Consider the following 16,329-nt stretch of genomic DNA (forward strand, 5'->3'; position numbering starts at 1 on the left):
CGGAGACCCGGTTTGCACAGGCCTCAAAATCACCATTTAATGAATTGAGATGTTTACATGCTTCAAAATGCAGGCTAATAATGGCATATCTCATCTGTCATGTCCTGGTTTTCCATAACGGAGGAATGTGTGAATCCAGAGTGTTGGGGGTGGGAGATTGGGCTTCAAGCGACAACTCTCATGTGTCACTTTAGCGCGTCTAGCCTTTTTCAGATTATATCTCCTGTGATAACCCCACCCTGAACTTCATGTATCCAGCAGGCGTCCCTACTGAGCTCCCTGATTAGTCTGAAAAATCCATTATTACATTTCAGGTTGCATAAAACGTATTCATATTAATATCTCATTTTATGAGACGAAGATATGAATATTCCTGAGCATAACTAACTATTAGTACAGCACTTGAAATGCCCAAAATTAGATTAATTTAATTTAATTAAATTTAATGGAGAAACGAGAAACAAAAATGAAGACAGTTTTCCTCAATGATTTTTTTTTTTCTCACAAAATGACATTGACATTGCTTATAGGTGAGTCATAGCATGAAGACACGCAGCAGGCGACCTGTAAACAAATGATCTTAAATTCCACACAAGGAATTAGTTGAAATGCTCATACCAGCTAGATTGTTGCCGATAATACGCTGAAGCTCCAAAGAAGTTACATTAAAAAAGAAGCATGACTTTGTTGCATAGTAATATTTACTCTCCCATAAGCTATATCAGGAAAATGGAGAAAGTGGAGACTTCGCATCCGATGGCCCCATCGTATAGAGAACATTCGACCATTCACCGTCTCATTCACACGTCATTGAGACACAAGCAGGTCGAGAGTGCGGTGAAAACCCATCACTGCCGATTCGAAGCGAACACGGATTCGGCCTCACTTTATCAGGTGAGCGGCGGCTTGCGCCACACGGCCCCGGTGTCATTTTCTTCTGGAGAAAATGCACCGGTGCAGGAATTCCTCCATCTACTTCCCTCGGCTCTTTCTTTCTTCTTTTTTTTTTTCTCTCCCTGGTCGCTCAGATTCCTCCGTCAGCCTGGCGGCCGGGGGAGAAAGTCGTTTTACAGTTCAATCAGGAATTCTAATAAACTGACCTGTGCTTTAATGACTAATTCATTGTCTCCTTTACTACCTTCATGGGTATAAAGCGGATTAATGACTTGAGCAAGGTTAAAAACAGTGCCGCTGTGCTTTTCCTTCATCTATTATCAATCATCCTTTACATTCTTAAGAGAGCAACGGAAATTGAAGGAAAATTAGTTATCCTTTTGATGAATGATAGTATGCCGAAAGATATGAGTCACCGTAGCATCGGTGGGGATAGCACGATAAGCTAAGCTCACGCGAGGAGGCGGCATCTGGCGTATATGAAGCAAACCGTAATGACAGATGGATTATCGTTCTGTGACAAACAAGGTCGCCACGGTTTTTAGCAAACAAGTCACACTCTCAACCGTCCTCCTCGAGAATAACCGTTATCGCGACGGCCCGGGGGTATGATACACGGAGCCGTCTCTGTACCAATCTGGTGGCGAGCGTAAAAAAAAACTCCAAAGGGAAGGGAAAAAAAATGGAAAAAAAATTCCATCCAGGAGGAGGTTAAGAATTTCATCGGAGTTGTTAAACTCTGCTGACAGTTCCTTGTACTTTTCCCGGCGTTGCGCCTCTTTCTTGAACCCCTGCAGAAGAGGAATGGGACTGCCAAAAAGGAAAAGGGAAGAGCAAATGTGAGGCTCGCGTCTCTTTGTTTACCGTTCTATATTCCCATTGCACGTGCTCACGTACGTAAGCATACCTCTGCTGCAAACCGCCGGGCTCCTTCCCATTCTCGGCCCAGCCGTTTCTGACACTGTTGATGATTTAGTGGAGAGCCCCCTTCCACGATGGATGATTTGTGACATGTGCGGGGGGGCAGGTTTCTGCGGGGAGTGTTTGGGATCTGGGGATGCCTTGAAGACGGTGATTCATTATATTTAAGACAAGTGTGACATCCTACTTCAAGGAGAGCAGCGCACATATGTATGGAGAGGGGGGGATTTTTCGGGTGGCCAAAGCGGGGAGGGGTTGGGAAGTACAAAGGAATGCCTCAGTGTTTTTGGAGATGACATAGGAATTGTAGGCAGGCATATGGAGACAGCAGACTGGAAAATAATGGGTAATGGAGGAATTTAGCCCGGGGCTATATGCCTGCTTTGCCTACTTCTGTATAACTAGTATATTTATAATTCAAATACATACCTTTAATAATTAACAACCGGCGAATATTATAGATGGGAATGCGGGATGTCTTCTCCACGGAGCAGGCGGCGGCAGGTGAAAAATAGTATCAAATTCCGGATTTGACAATAGCGAGGAACAAAGAAGCGAGAACTCAAAACAAAGCGCCGGGTGACGTTTTTGGACAGTTTCTCGCTCTGAGCACCTGACGGGGTTGACCGCGGCTTTTAACTCTGACTTGTAGCAATCCTCCACGGTAGTCTCTAATTTTGCCTGGATTATGTTGGATGTAGGTGTGGGCAATGTGCATTAATGTCATGGCATCAGATTGTGTTTTGAAAAAGAATTCAAACAGAAATAATCAACATTAAAAAATCATCAGCATTGTTTTATTGTTAAATTCTCTTGAAGAGGCGAGGATTGAGTAAATTGAATTAAAAAAAAATAATCAGAATAATCTATCAAGGTACTGTGTATTGGAAATGTATACATGTGGTATGCAGAAAGGAGATATTTGATGAATTGCCAAGTACTCGCTAAAAAAGTACTCGGGATACTTTGGTGTGGAGGGCAATCCTGCTGAATGACACTTTACGATTACTTCCTGGAAAGTCATGTTACGCAAGCAAACGCATCACATCTTGATTGTTGTCTGAAATCTTGGCTCGCTTTTGCCGTGCTGCCTGTCATCGCCTCGTCCTGGTTTGACCACGTCTGAACGCGCTGCCGCATGTGCATCACACACACATACACACACACACACACACACACACACACACACATAAACACACGCACACACACTCTGACAGTCAGACAGAGTGATAACCATCAACGTGTATTAAAACAAACACTCTGCCTAACATCGTGCGATTACAGACACATTTTGGCTGCGGCGCCGCGGAAAACAGGAACAGGAAGTGCATTGAAATTCAGTGTATTATGGAGATCTCCTAGCGTGCCTTTTAAAATAAAATATCCCAAAGGACAGTGTGTTTTGTAGTCTGTACACAAGCGGCGGGGGGAAAAAAAAAACTCTAGTCGACTGTGTCAACCGATGTTATGCAAACAGCAGAGTTCAACCAGATCCAACACATTTGCATGCCGGGGATCTGAAATGCTTCATTTCTATCTTCCCCTCTTTGATGTGGCTCATACATATTGACGACCCGCTGAGGAAAAATCCGACCACGTTGACTAAAGCGCTGGCTAAATTTGTGCCTCCTTTTTTTTTTTTTTTTTTTTTTTTTTAAGAATGCCACGTTCCTTCGTCCCATTTATATTTTCCGGGATTAATTAGTGAGATTGGACAATTAGTTCAGCCCCACTAATTGATTGTAATATTACGACTTGGTGATGATCAGATCAACATGGACGCCCCGTTTCTTATTTCTCCAAGGGATTGATAATATATACAATGCTTCTGTATAATGAGGGCTCTAAAAGACCAGATCAACTGGGGAAATTATTAATTCAATCCCACTCGCGTGACGGTGAGCGTTTCAGGCCACGAGTGAATCCAACCGCACCGCCGGGGGTCCGGCGGAATGGCCGTGTCCTTTTTGATTTGGACTCGTGTCAACGCGGACGACGTGATTCGGTGACACGACAGGACGAGGGCCTCTCGGAGATCTGATTGCGGTTTTCCTCCCACGGCCTCGGAGCGGTGCCGCGGTGCAACCCAGCCCCGCGCACTTTGTCCACCGCTAACCGCCGTCACGTCACGGGGTCAGGGGTCACCTGCGGCGTCAAACGTCGGCTCAAGTGCCGAGAATGTGAGCTCACGTACTTTTCCTCTCCCCGGAAACTTTTCCCCTCATCCTTCTTCGTGCCAGGATTTCTCACACCAATTTGAAAAAAGAAAAAAAAATCAAAGGAAACTTTTACAGGGGTCCTGTCACTGATGTGAGGTGAGAAAAAGCACATTTGAATATCAAATATTACCCACTTTCATCTCACTTTGCCTCTCAGCTTAGATGTTAATTATGTATATCCCTGCGCGGCTTCCACGCGCCGCTCCAGAATTATTGTTCTTTATTTCTGGGACAGTTTTACTAAGCAAATTCTTATTTATGAGCTTTAATTTCTGCCTCAGACGTCTTGTTTCGGCCACAAAAACGTCCATCCCTCAGGTGCGGCAAATAAAAAAAGGCAAGATTCATGCGTTAAATGATGGAGAATTACGCGTCTTTACCGCACTTAATAATTAATAATAGCCTGTTCCGTCGCCCTATGAATATTTACATGCAAATTGTCCCTGGGAGGCTTCCATATGCCACAGGGAGGGAGGCTTGTGTGTTTATAGCATTAAACACTCAAACATCGTCTCCAACCCCATTTTGCCTCCAACCATGAAAAACACTCAGCAAAGCACGAAGAACATTTTATTTGTTGTCGCGCAATGTAACCAATTCAACTTCCATTTAGACGTGGCAAGTCAAATTACAGGTGCTCACTCTTTCTCTCTCGCTCTCTCCGGCGAACTGAAATCCCAGGGAGCCGCTTGTCGGCTCCGGGCGCGAGGGGAGCGGGAACAAGGCCCTCTCAGGTCGCCGTTTCCCAGGGCGGCGACATCGCTCAGCTGCGATCGTCTTCCACTTACGGTGTCAAAGTGCCAAAAGGTCCTGTTGTCGCGTGGGGGAAGCGAATTACACAGGATATTGAATTATGTCATAAAATGTGCACGTGTGACTGTTCATGGGTGAGTTCGTGTGTGTTTATAATCAGACGTATAGACGTCTCTGCGAGAGAAACACGGGACATCGACTTGAAGCCGTGCACTGAGGGCGGGGACTTGACGCTAAATGCCGAGACAGATGATAGCGGGGGAAAACACGCCCGCTCCCACGTAGCAGAAGTAGGGCATGGCGTGATTGATGAATTTCTGACCTTTGACACCCGGCGGGAGCACAAATCAGGCCCGCAGCAAAACACTGCTTGTTAAAGTTGCACCGAGGCCGCTGAAGATAACACAGACACGTGGTAATGCTAATAAATATGCCGTTTGTGCCGAAACCCGAGGCACGTTCGACGCTTCCATCGACGATATTTCTCCAAAGGGGGAGAGAAGGCCGGATGTTGTCGTCGCTTCCCTGCGGGGTCTCCGAGCTCTTAGATCTGCTCCGTCTCTCTCTCACTCTCTCTCGCAAGTTTGTAGCGGCTCCAAAGAAAAAAAAAGTAGGCGATGCCGCGCTTTGATATTTTACTCTTCATTTGAATCAGCGGGCGCTTTATTTGACAATGCCAGGTAATTACCCGGGTACCTCGCTTGATCATGTGAACTCCTGCAGAACTAGAGCGCAGGGAGAGATAGTGGTGGTGGGAGGTGGAGGAGGGGTGGAGGGGTAGGTTTAGGGTTGAGGAGAAGGGATGGAAATTGGAACACATAAACAGGAAAGGGGGAGGCAGCAAAACACATACAAACCATCTGCATTTGTTTACCTGTATTGTGTTCTGCAAGCCTTTCTTATACATGCCGTGTGAAGCAACTCGTGTGTGTAGCTGTCTGTGTGAGCGTGTGTGTGTGTGTGTGTGTGTGTGTGTGTGTGTGTGTTTCAACAGGCAATAGTGTTTTTTTATTTTTTTGGACGGACAGACCTGTGTTGTGAGGGGAACGAAGGGGGCTCTGCAACAGAAAAGACATTAGCCGCAGCAGAGCTACACTAAGTACAATTATTGTAACTCAAATGAACAGTTTCTGTCTCTCGGGCTCAGCCATTAAATTAAACCTGTATGTGTGTGCGTGTGTGTGCGTGTGTGATGAAGACCCTTTAGTGATGAGCTTGCCAGTATTTAAAGTCTGCTGAGGCAGAGACTCACTTCACGAAACAGAGAGAGAAGAAAAGAGTGGAGGCAGAAGATTTTTTTTTTTAATATATATTTTTTTTTTATTCTAGTGCATTTGAAAATAAGCATCAGACGAAAAAAAAATTAACAACATTTCACACGAAAACAATCAAAAACAAACAATAAATTCAGATAAGACAACGATCTCTGGGCTTTTTAACAACAATAACGGAAACACAGCCCACTATTGGACTTTATTTACCGGCAGAGACGCTCAGACTGACGGTGTAGCCGGAAGTTTCCCCGCATCCGGATGTGAAACGTCGTCAGTGACGTTCCTTGGTCGGGAGAGCGGTGTTTACTCTGCTGTGTGACTGGAATATCAAAATCCGTCACTCCGTGTTGAACGCAGCTGCACCGAGGAGGAAACCTGTTCGGGGGGCGGGGGGGTCCCTTCACTCATATCTGAACTGTGAATTTAAAAAAATATTTCAGTGATAAAACACTGAATATCGAGGGGTTTATTTTTGTTTGTTGTGGTAAAAAAAATGTATAAAAACGTTGTAGTAAACGCTCAATGTCATTTTATTAAACATTATTTTTTTATTCGCGCATTTTTTTTTCCGACTGTTTCACGGATGGAAGCGTGTTTCTGCGGGGTAGGCGAGCAATTGCGTGGTTCCGAATCAGGTTGGAGGCGTATAGAACACACACACACACACACACACACACACACACACACACACACACACACACATACACACACACAAGAGGTGCTGGGGTTTATTTTCACTTCAAGAGCACGGAGGGGGGAATTAAGACAATTTAATAAGGCTTAAAAACGCCACGTAAAAAGAAAACAAAGTCCTATTTCCTTTATCGGACACCTTTCCAAATTCCGCGTTAACAGCCGGCGGTGTATTTCCTGTATCGGAGATAAGGGAGAGAGGGGTTTGATATATAGTAATAAATAAAAAAGAAAAGAAAAGGTGGGGTGCCTGTTTAAGCCATTTAAGCCTGATAAATGATGAGCGACAGCGGCGCAGCGAGAGGGTCACCGCCGCCCGCTCCTCCGCTCCTCCGCTCCCCGGCCTGCGCTTCGCCTCCGCCCGGCGCGCAGCTCCGTGGAGCCGCCGGACGCAGCCTCCGGCCTGCGCCGCCGGAGCTCTCAACCATCACAATAATAATAATAATAATAATAATAATAATAATAATAATAATAATAATAATCTTTCTCTCGTTGCAGTGTAACCACGTGTGGTGTGAGGAGGAGGAAAGGGAGGGAGGGGGGTCACGGATTACACATGCACACCAGGTATTCTGGGACAAACACCCGACGCAAGCTCATTAAATCAGCATTTGGTGTGTGTGTGTGTGTGTGTGTGTGTGTGTGTGTGTGTGTGTGTGTGTGTGTGTGTGTGTGTGTGTGTCCGAGCAGGCGTTAACGACGGGTCTCTAATCCCAACGGTGACCCGCTTCAAGTGTGTCACGGGCCGGGCGGGGAGCCGCGAGAGGGCCGCGGGACCGGCAGCCAAATATCGCGATGGGACGGAGGAGGAGGAGGAGGGGGGGAGAGGGGGGATTTTGACCAAAACGTGGAGGGTTTGAGACGAGCGCAGGTTCGTTCCCGGACGAAGAGTCCCCCTCCCCACTCCCACGCTGAAATCTTTCCAAAATACATTATTTTACCAAATTCTTATTAATTCTAGCTGACTATTTAGACGCATCTGTTTCCTTCCAACGTACACTCACTGAGCTTTAATTGGTTCAATTTTGGCCCATTATTATTTTCATTATCATTAGTTTTATTTATTATTATTAGTGTCGGCCTGTTTTAACGTGTAATAACACCGTTACGATCAGAAAGGAGAGTTGAAAGTTGGGAAAACATCAACAATTTAAGAAAAAATATACAAGACATTATAATAATAATAATTACAATAACAAAAATAAAAGAAAACCGTCAGATAGAATTTGAGAATAGATCTAATTAAATTGGAAATTATGACATAGGGGAAAAAAAGATTTATAATGAATAACAACGACAAAAAAATGTAAAACTACATTTTTTTTTTATTTACTTGAACATATTTTACAGGGAAACGCATCGAGCGAACCGTTAGAATGGAGTTATGGTCGAAGTTTGTTCGTTTGTTTGTTTTTGCGACCGAACACGGAGCATAAAAGAAGCCGCGTCCGGATGAGAAACGGATAGGAAAAAAGAAAATGCCCCAAACTGGGATATAATTTTTTTAATTTCATTTTTTTATTTATATTTAAAATTCCGTGATGTTGTTCCAATGAATTCCCGATTCCCGGTGGTTTGGATTTCACACCCGGCCGCTTCATCTCCGCGGCCGGAGGCCCCCCCACCCCCACCCGCGGGAGCGCGTCCGCCAGGTGTCGCTAGAGGGCTGCACATTTTTTTTTCCCTCAGCGCAGGGAGGGGAAGGGAGGAGGAAGAGGAGGAGGAGGGATGGGAGGAGGGATAAAGGGGGTGGGAGGCCGCAGCGGTGGCGCGTCCCCCCCCCCTCCTCTTCCCTAACCCCGTGACACCGGGCTCCGGGGAGCGGCGGAGGGGAAAATGAGGCTTCGGAGCTGAAGAATTTACAGTTGGTCGCGAAACTTTTACAAGTATTTGAGTTGCTCTCTCTGCGTTCTGGTGGAGACCCCCCCCCCCCCCCTTAAACCTCCTCCACCTCCACCCGTGAGTCACATTTCACTCCGGGGTCAGCGGGAGTTCAGACGCGCAGGATTTGAAGAACAGCCGCAAATTATCATTACTGTAATTATTATTATTATTGTTGTTATTATTTTAATCCAAGTGATAATAAATAATAGTTTTTTGACGAATAGAAGCGACCTCCTCTTCCTCCATCTCCTCCTCTTCCTTCCTCATTCACATCAACCGGAATAGCCGTGGAGGGCCGGAGAGGAGCAGAGTTCCCGAACCAGACCAGGGCCCATTTTCTTATTTTAAGAATATTCATGCATTTTATTATTAGTCGTATTAGTATGCGCTCCTGCGCCCGCGCACCGGTTCGAGGTCACCGCGAAGTTGCTTTAGTGTTGGCGATTAAAAAACAAAACAAAACATTATTTTAGAGGGAATAAATCCGGATTGCATTTGTTTCCATATTTAGCGACAATATAGTGTGTGGGAGAGCTAAAGTCCTGCAGGGTAGCGCGAAGGGTGGCGATGGCGGGGGTGTGAGTTCTGCAGAGGGCACACGGAGAAGTGGGATGTCGGACCGCGGCCCCACGCTGCACCTTTCGGATGTGACACGCAGCGGATCTTTAGCCCGGTGATTGTCCCACTAGTGTTTTCCTTGAAATGGATCCCATCCCCGGCTCACCCACCTACCCACCCACCCAGTGGCTCCAAAGGCAGCTGGTCGCGTCCCACACGGACACCGACACCGAGAGCTTTACCCCTAAACTGACCTCAATCTGACACCACCGGATGAAATTTTACCTCCTGTTAATGTCGTCCTCTGATTTGTCTACCTCCCCTTTTAATATATATATATATATATATATATATATATATATATATATATATATATATATATATATATATATATATATATATATATATATATATATATATATACACACATACACATATATATATATGTACATACACACATATATATATATGTACATATACATATATATATACACATCTGTGTCTGTCTGCGTGTGTGTGCGTATGTGTGTGTGTGTGTGTGCGTGTGTGTGTGTGAAGGCCATCTGAATTAAAAAAGAAGAGGTGCCAGGATGTAAAAGATACATATACACAACTATTTAGAAATAAAACCATAATTGTTTATAATGACCTTGCGTAATGATGAGGATAGTTATGGGAGGGGGGAGGGGTCAGTTGGCACAGGCCTTGTTTATGAGGGGGAAATTAATTTTAATTAGTGGGTGATGGCTAAATCAGGGAAATTAAACACCGACGTGTGTCACATCGCGTGGAGAAGAAAATAATCCCACGGAGCTAAAATAAAAAAAAGGGGGAGGATTTATTCCACCTCGATTTCGGATTATTTCGCATGTTTCCATAGGTGTCCGCGGGGCCGTGGATTGGACACGCGTAATTAGCCTCCGCTATTTTCACACGCTCCTCGGGGGGTACGTTGGGTGGGGGGTCACGCATTTCTACAATATAAATACGATAATTCTTTGCGTAAAAGGCGAGGTTTTTACGCACGAAAATGTTGTTTTTTTTCGTGAATTTACAATCCAGGAAACGCGTTTCAACAAAAAAACAAAACGGCAGGTACAGAAGGTTTTTTTTATTACTTACCCCGTTCGTCCCGTGGAAGAGGAGGAGGAGGAAGAGGAGGAGGAGGAGGAGGAAGAAAAGTCGAGCGGGGGTTTTAGCGCACAAATCAATATGAACGATAGTATTTAGCTTATGAAAACAGCGGCTCTTCAACGGCGGAGTCCGCCTGGTTCTTGGTTGTGTTTACAGAGAAGTGTGTGTGAGCGAGAAAGGGAGAGAGAGACGGAGTGTGTGTGTGAGAGAGAGACAGAGAGAGAGAGAAAGGGAAAGAGAGAGAGAGAGAGAGAGACTTGGAGCCGGTGGATGCCTTGGCTCTGTGCGCAGCGCTCTGCAGCTCCTTCCCGGGGTATTGCACGTTGAAATGTCCACACAGCCGTTTGTCAAACCCTGCAGCCCTGCTCTCCCCCCTTTACTCCCCCCACCGCCCCCCCCCCCCCTTTATGCCAACAAACATAACTGTTGTCACGGTTTCATTTATTAACCCCCCCTTCTCTTTTTTTTCTTAACAGAAAGAACCGCTCCTCTTGAAAGAGTCGTGGAGCAGCTCTGCTTGGCATTTTGTCTGCTGGACTTTATTGAACTGCAGTCAAAGCTCATCTACCTCCATCACAACCTGTTGGCAAATCCGGTGTGTGTGAGAAAGTCACAAATATAACAAAAAATGATAAAAGAAAGGAAAACTTTTGGGTTTACGCGTAAAAAGGGGGGTCTAAAAGAGGAGTGTGTGTGTGTGTGTGTGTGTGTGGGGGTGGGGGGGGGTTCACTACAATCGATGGCCGGAGCGGTTGCTCCTCCTCCTCCTCCTCATTCCCCTCCTCCTTCTCCAGACCTCAATCTCCTCACATGATTGATGATCTTGAGGAAGCTTTGATAATTGACTGCTCCGAGGTGAGGAGCAGATTTCTCCCGAGAGAGGAGGAGGAGGAGGAGGAGACAGCGGGGTGGAAATGTACACCCCCCCCCCTTTGAAAATTATAAAATAAAATAAAAAACTTTATTGCTGTCAGAAAAGTTCATCTGGTTTCAGAAAGTCGCTCGATTTGCAAGGAGAAAAATAGAAATACTCCGATGCATTAATAAGGTGTGAGATCAGTAGTAATTACTATGTTATTACAGCGCCCGGGCTTATAAACACACAACAACGCATTAGTAACACTCCCGAATGACTTTTTTTGCGTTCGCTGGCTTGGCTTGGAGTGGTTGTTGTGCACCAGATCCTGTCGTGCGTAAAAAAAAAATAAAAACTAAATAAAAAATGAAAATCAGAACTTCTAATCCCGCTTTGGGACTTTGTGTCCAAAATTCTTAAAAGGAAAAAAAAGCGAAAACATCCTCATGCAGCCTCTCTCTCTCTCTCTCTCTCTCTCTTTCTTTCCCCTCCCTTTGCTTTTCTGCAGCGCTCCTCCCGGCGAAATCGGAATCGGGGTGGGAGTTGGAGCTGCGTTTGGCTCTTTTACCCCCAGTGTGGGGTTTGAAGCCACCGCCCCCCCTCCCTCCCTCACACACACACAGACACACACGTACACACACACACACACACACGCACACACACACTCTGCATATCACAAGATTCGGTCTGTGCTCTCTCTTCTCTGGGAGCTGCTGCAGGACTGGCTGCGGCCGCCGCCACTTCCGGGATCCGTCATTCCGCTCGCCCACCGCTCAGCGCCGCGGAGAGACTCGGATCGTAGAAGCGAGCGAGCAGCCAACCTGCCAACACTCATCCCGGCCGCGCCGGAGAACCGCCGAGCACCGACGTGCGTGGAGGGAGAGAGAGAGAGTTAGAAGAAGAGGAGGAGGAGGAGGAGGAAGATCCGATCTCTCCGTTTTGCCTCTTCGATTAGAAAAAGATTTGCGATCTGGAGGCGTTAAAGGAGACACGGAACTCGCGGGATGAAAACGGACCAGAAAGATTCGCCCTGCGCTTGAACACATCATCGGCGACCGTCATTCATTCATTCATCCATTCATTCATTCATTACCTTGACAACCCCGGGGGTTTGATTGACAGCCGGAGTGGCGAAAAGCCATGAGACGCGGCGGTTCGCTTGCACGCAGGTTGTCGATGGGCCGATTGTAAACCGCCACTTTTTTTTTTTCTTTTTGGGGCTTTTTTATTTATTTTTTTTTTCATTTTTATTTTTTTTTTATTTTTCATTTTTTATTGTATTTCCCGAGGACAAAAAAAAAGTGAGGAAAAGTGAGGAAAGCAAGAGAAAAGAAATCGCTTCCCCCTTTCCCCCCCCGAAAAACTAACCCCGATGCTACGACTCCAACCGAGCGAATAGGAGAATTCGCACCGACGACAACGACGACAACCGAAAACAACAACAAAAAGGAAAAAGAAAGTTGCTTAGAGGAGAGCGGAGCGGGGGGGTGGGGGGAGGTGGGATTCTTCGCCCACCGAATCGCTCTCCGGCCGGACTTGGATTTGCAAAGCCGCCCCGCAGACTCCGGGAGTTTTGTCGGAGCGCAGCCCGATGGCGCAAAGGGTAAGGACGCTCTCCGACCCCCGGGATAGGGACCCCCGCCTACCCAGTACCACCACGGCCGGTGTGACGGCGTTTGTTTTGTATTATTATTATTATTTTAATTTTTCAAAACAAAAAGTCCTCTCATTGCAGCCGCGTAAAAACAGCCATTTCCCCCCCTTCATCATTTTTTTTACTTTTATTTTTCTGGGTAGCGACGGCGAGAGATTTCGCTGAACCCCCCCACCCCCTCCCGCAACCATCTCTCTATCCTCCCCGGTCGTTTCCCGCCGCTTCCCGGTGGTGTCCCCTTCCCGGAGAGGCGGCTGCCACGGCGGCGGCATGGGTTCTTATAGTATTTAAAAAAACGAGTTTTATTCTTATTTTTTTTTCATTTATTTTTATACATTTTTTTTATATCCCCAGTACGATGAGCTGGCCCATTACGGTGGGATGGACGGGGTCCCGGCGTCCATGTACGGGGACCCGCACGCTCCGCGGCCGCTGCCGCAGGTCCACCACCTGAACCACGGGCCGCCGCTGCACGCCGGCCAGCACTACGGGGCCCACGCCCCGCACCCCAACGTCATGCCCACCGGCATGGGCTCCGCAGTCAACGACGTTTTAAAGCGGGATAAGGACCAGATCTACGGGTAAGGCTGGACACCACGGGAATTATTTTATTTTATTTTATTTTTTTTTTATATGATTTTCAACTTTTTTCCGTTTTTTTGGGAGGGCGCAGAGGAAGTTTGTGCATTTTTATATTTTTACATCAGTTATAGCCCTCCTCTTCCTCACTCCTTCATTGTCGTGCGAAGGGGACTTTTTCTTTTTGTGTTAATGTGTAATTTTATACGCGCCGTTTGAGGCGTCGTCGAGTGAGTGAGACCGTCCGAGGAAGAGGAGGAGGAGGTGGAGGAGGAGGAGGAGGAGGTGGAGGATGGAGGCTCAGCGTTTAATCTCATCCCGGGAGTCCCGAGCTGCAGGGAGAACTCTGGATAATTCATCTTTAATTTATCCCTTAAATAAAAACCTCTATTGCATCCCTCTTATGCAAATCCTTCTTATGAAAAAAAAACATTTAACATTTTTATTCATATGTATTTTATTTGCAGAGGAAACAAATACGTCTCTTTACGCCCATTGTGATTTAGAACTGCTGATAGTTTTGTGTTAATAATCAAATAGTTTTGAAACGCCAGGCCAATTCGTGGACAAAATCAAATAAATAAATGAATAAATTCACTTCACTATTCCAGTTTAATATTGTAATAATTATTTTTTGGGAACTGGAAATGAGAAAAAAAAATAAAATAAAAAGAGGCCGGTTTAGTTTTTTTTTCCAACGCGAATTAGACTTCACCCACGAGTGTCCGCTATTCTACTATTATTGTTTTTTGTGATAGTTATTATTGTCATACTGGATTAGAAGGCTTTTTCTCGTGATTTTATTTTTGAAAACGCGGGTGTCTCGTCGTCCCACACAGTTGTGGCCACGCAATAATCTTCCCTGTGTGGAAAAGAATATATATGTCTGGAAATATATTGTAAATCATTCAGTACTCGCCGATGAAGTTATATTTGTATTCCGGCTCAAAATCCCACGATCGTGGGATTCCGTGAAACGGATAAATATACCAATAAATCGATAAAAAAATATTAATAATGAAAATACCGCTGCACTCCACTCCACTCCACTCCACGGAGACCTGGAAATACAAGGTCCTTCTCAGCCTCACATATGGGTTTTTATTATTCGAAAAGGACGCGCGTAAATGCTCACGCAAAAAAAAAAAAGAAAAGTACGTGGGGATGAAGAGCCTCCGCAGGCCGGGTGTTTTCTTGCGTGTCTCCCCGCACCGATGCGTGTTCTCAGGCTGTGCCTCCCGCCCTGTCTCTTGCAGCCACCCTTTATTCCCACTGCTCGCGTTGGTGTTCGAGAAGTGCGAGTTGGCGACGTGCACGCCGAGGGAGCCCGGCGTGGCAGGCGGGGACGTCTGCTCCTCGGACTCCTTCAACGAGGACATCGCGGTGTTTGCCAAACAGGTCAAACCTCCCGGGAAAACCGGAGCTGAGCGCCGGTTCGGCCGTTCATCCCCGCTCGTCACTCCCCGCCGTGACCTTTGCCCTATTTATTCCTTTCCCCCCCTTATAGGTCCGAGCAGAAAAACCTTTATTTTCGTCAAATCCAGAGTTGGACAATTTGGTAAGTGCGCCCATCTCTGTCTCCCCCCTCTCGTTCAGTAAATATGTTTAAATAAATATACTATTTTTAAACTATCCGGTCTGCCCACCTCCACACTCCCCCAAGTCTGTACATACAGTGTAAAGCACTTTGTTCTTATGATAAAATACATAAACACATACATACATGTTTTGCTTTTGGAGATCACACACACACACACACACACACACACACACACACACACACACACACACATACATATGTGTGTGTGTGTGTGCGCGTGTGTGTGCGTGTGTGTGTGTGTGTGTGTGTGTGTGTGTGTGTGTGTGCATTTAAGTTTGTGATATAACTATTGTGTCTTTTCTTTCTTGATTATAGATGATACAAGCCATACAAGTATTACGGTTTCACCTCTTGGAATTAGAAAAGGTAAAAATAATATTTCCCATGTTGCTGGACGGGTGCTGGACATTTCCTTAAATTTCCCCTTTCTCTTTATTATTTTCATTATTATTCTATCCGCCTTGTCGAATACGACCAGGATGTATGGATCTATACATAGTCATATATATACATATATATATATACACATATAAATTGAAATTTCAAAAATTTTAAATATGCTGTCCATCTGCTCCAGCCGGTGCACGCACAAAATCGATTGCCGGTGAAATCGCCCCCCCCTAAGCGATCGATCCGCAGGTTCGGTTTCAGTTGCGCACTTTTATTCCCTCTTTATACTTGTTTTGTTTTCTTTTTTTGTCCTCCGACTTGTTGCTGCGGTCTCAGGAGGATAATAAGCCCCGCAACAGTTCCACTATTGTTTCCTCGCCGCCGATAATGTCTCTTAATTGGAGTTATTGTTGTAAAGCTCCCCCTCCTCCGCACCCCCTCCACAGCACCCTGGAAAAAAGGTGTTTTCTACCTCCCGTTTTTTCTTAATTTTAATTTATATATTTTTTTCATATTCATATATCCCCCCACCCCCTCCAAAAGGTGCACGAGCTCTGCGACAATTTTTGCCACCGATACATCAGCTGTTTGAAAGGAAAAATGCCAATCGATCTGGTGATCGACGAGCGGGATGGCAGCTCCAAGTCAGACCACGAAGAGCTCTCGGGATCGTCGACTAATCTCGCAGATCACGTAAGTAACGACGCGTTTATTATGCTCCCCCGGTCGCGTGTGTGTGTGAGTGCGCGCGCACCCCTGCTGCTGCTGTTGATCAAATTGCACACTGTTTTCTTTATTTTGTTGGGTGGTTGTTTTTTTTCGTGCATGCGTGTGTGTGTGTGTGTGTGTGTGTGTGTGTGTGTGCGTGTGTGTGCGTGTGTGTGTGTGTGTGTGTGTGCCGCCGTGCATGTGCAAAAAAT

At 45.9% G+C, this 16,329-nt stretch overlaps 1 protein-coding gene across 4 annotated transcripts in view; it reads left to right on the forward strand.

Annotated features, from left to right (window-relative positions):
* Positions 1 to 11,807: 11,807 nt before the first annotated feature.
* Positions 11,808 to 16,329, forward strand: part of meis2a (Meis homeobox 2a) — a 76,771-nt gene continuing 72,249 nt past the window's right edge. For all 4 annotated transcript variants that reach the window (XM_086154975.1, XM_086154994.1, XM_086154984.1 and 1 more), the window contains exons 1-6: positions 11,808 to 12,789; positions 13,195 to 13,421; positions 14,676 to 14,817; positions 14,927 to 14,977; positions 15,335 to 15,385; positions 15,953 to 16,102. In XM_086154975.1, coding sequence (XP_086011101.1) covers positions 12,778 to 12,789; positions 13,195 to 13,421; positions 14,676 to 14,817; positions 14,927 to 14,977; positions 15,335 to 15,385; positions 15,953 to 16,102 — 633 coding nt within the window. In that variant the 5' untranslated portion in view covers positions 11,808 to 12,777. The remainder of the gene's footprint in view (positions 12,790 to 13,194; positions 13,422 to 14,675; positions 14,818 to 14,926; positions 14,978 to 15,334; positions 15,386 to 15,952; positions 16,103 to 16,329) is intronic.

This window comes from Fistularia commersonii, chromosome 1 (genome assembly GCF_037954325.1).
Source record: "Fistularia commersonii isolate RoL2024-O1a breed Wild chromosome 1, RoL_Fcom_v1.0, whole genome shotgun sequence".
NCBI classification, from domain to species: Eukaryota; Metazoa; Chordata; class Actinopteri; order Syngnathiformes; family Fistulariidae; genus Fistularia; species Fistularia commersonii.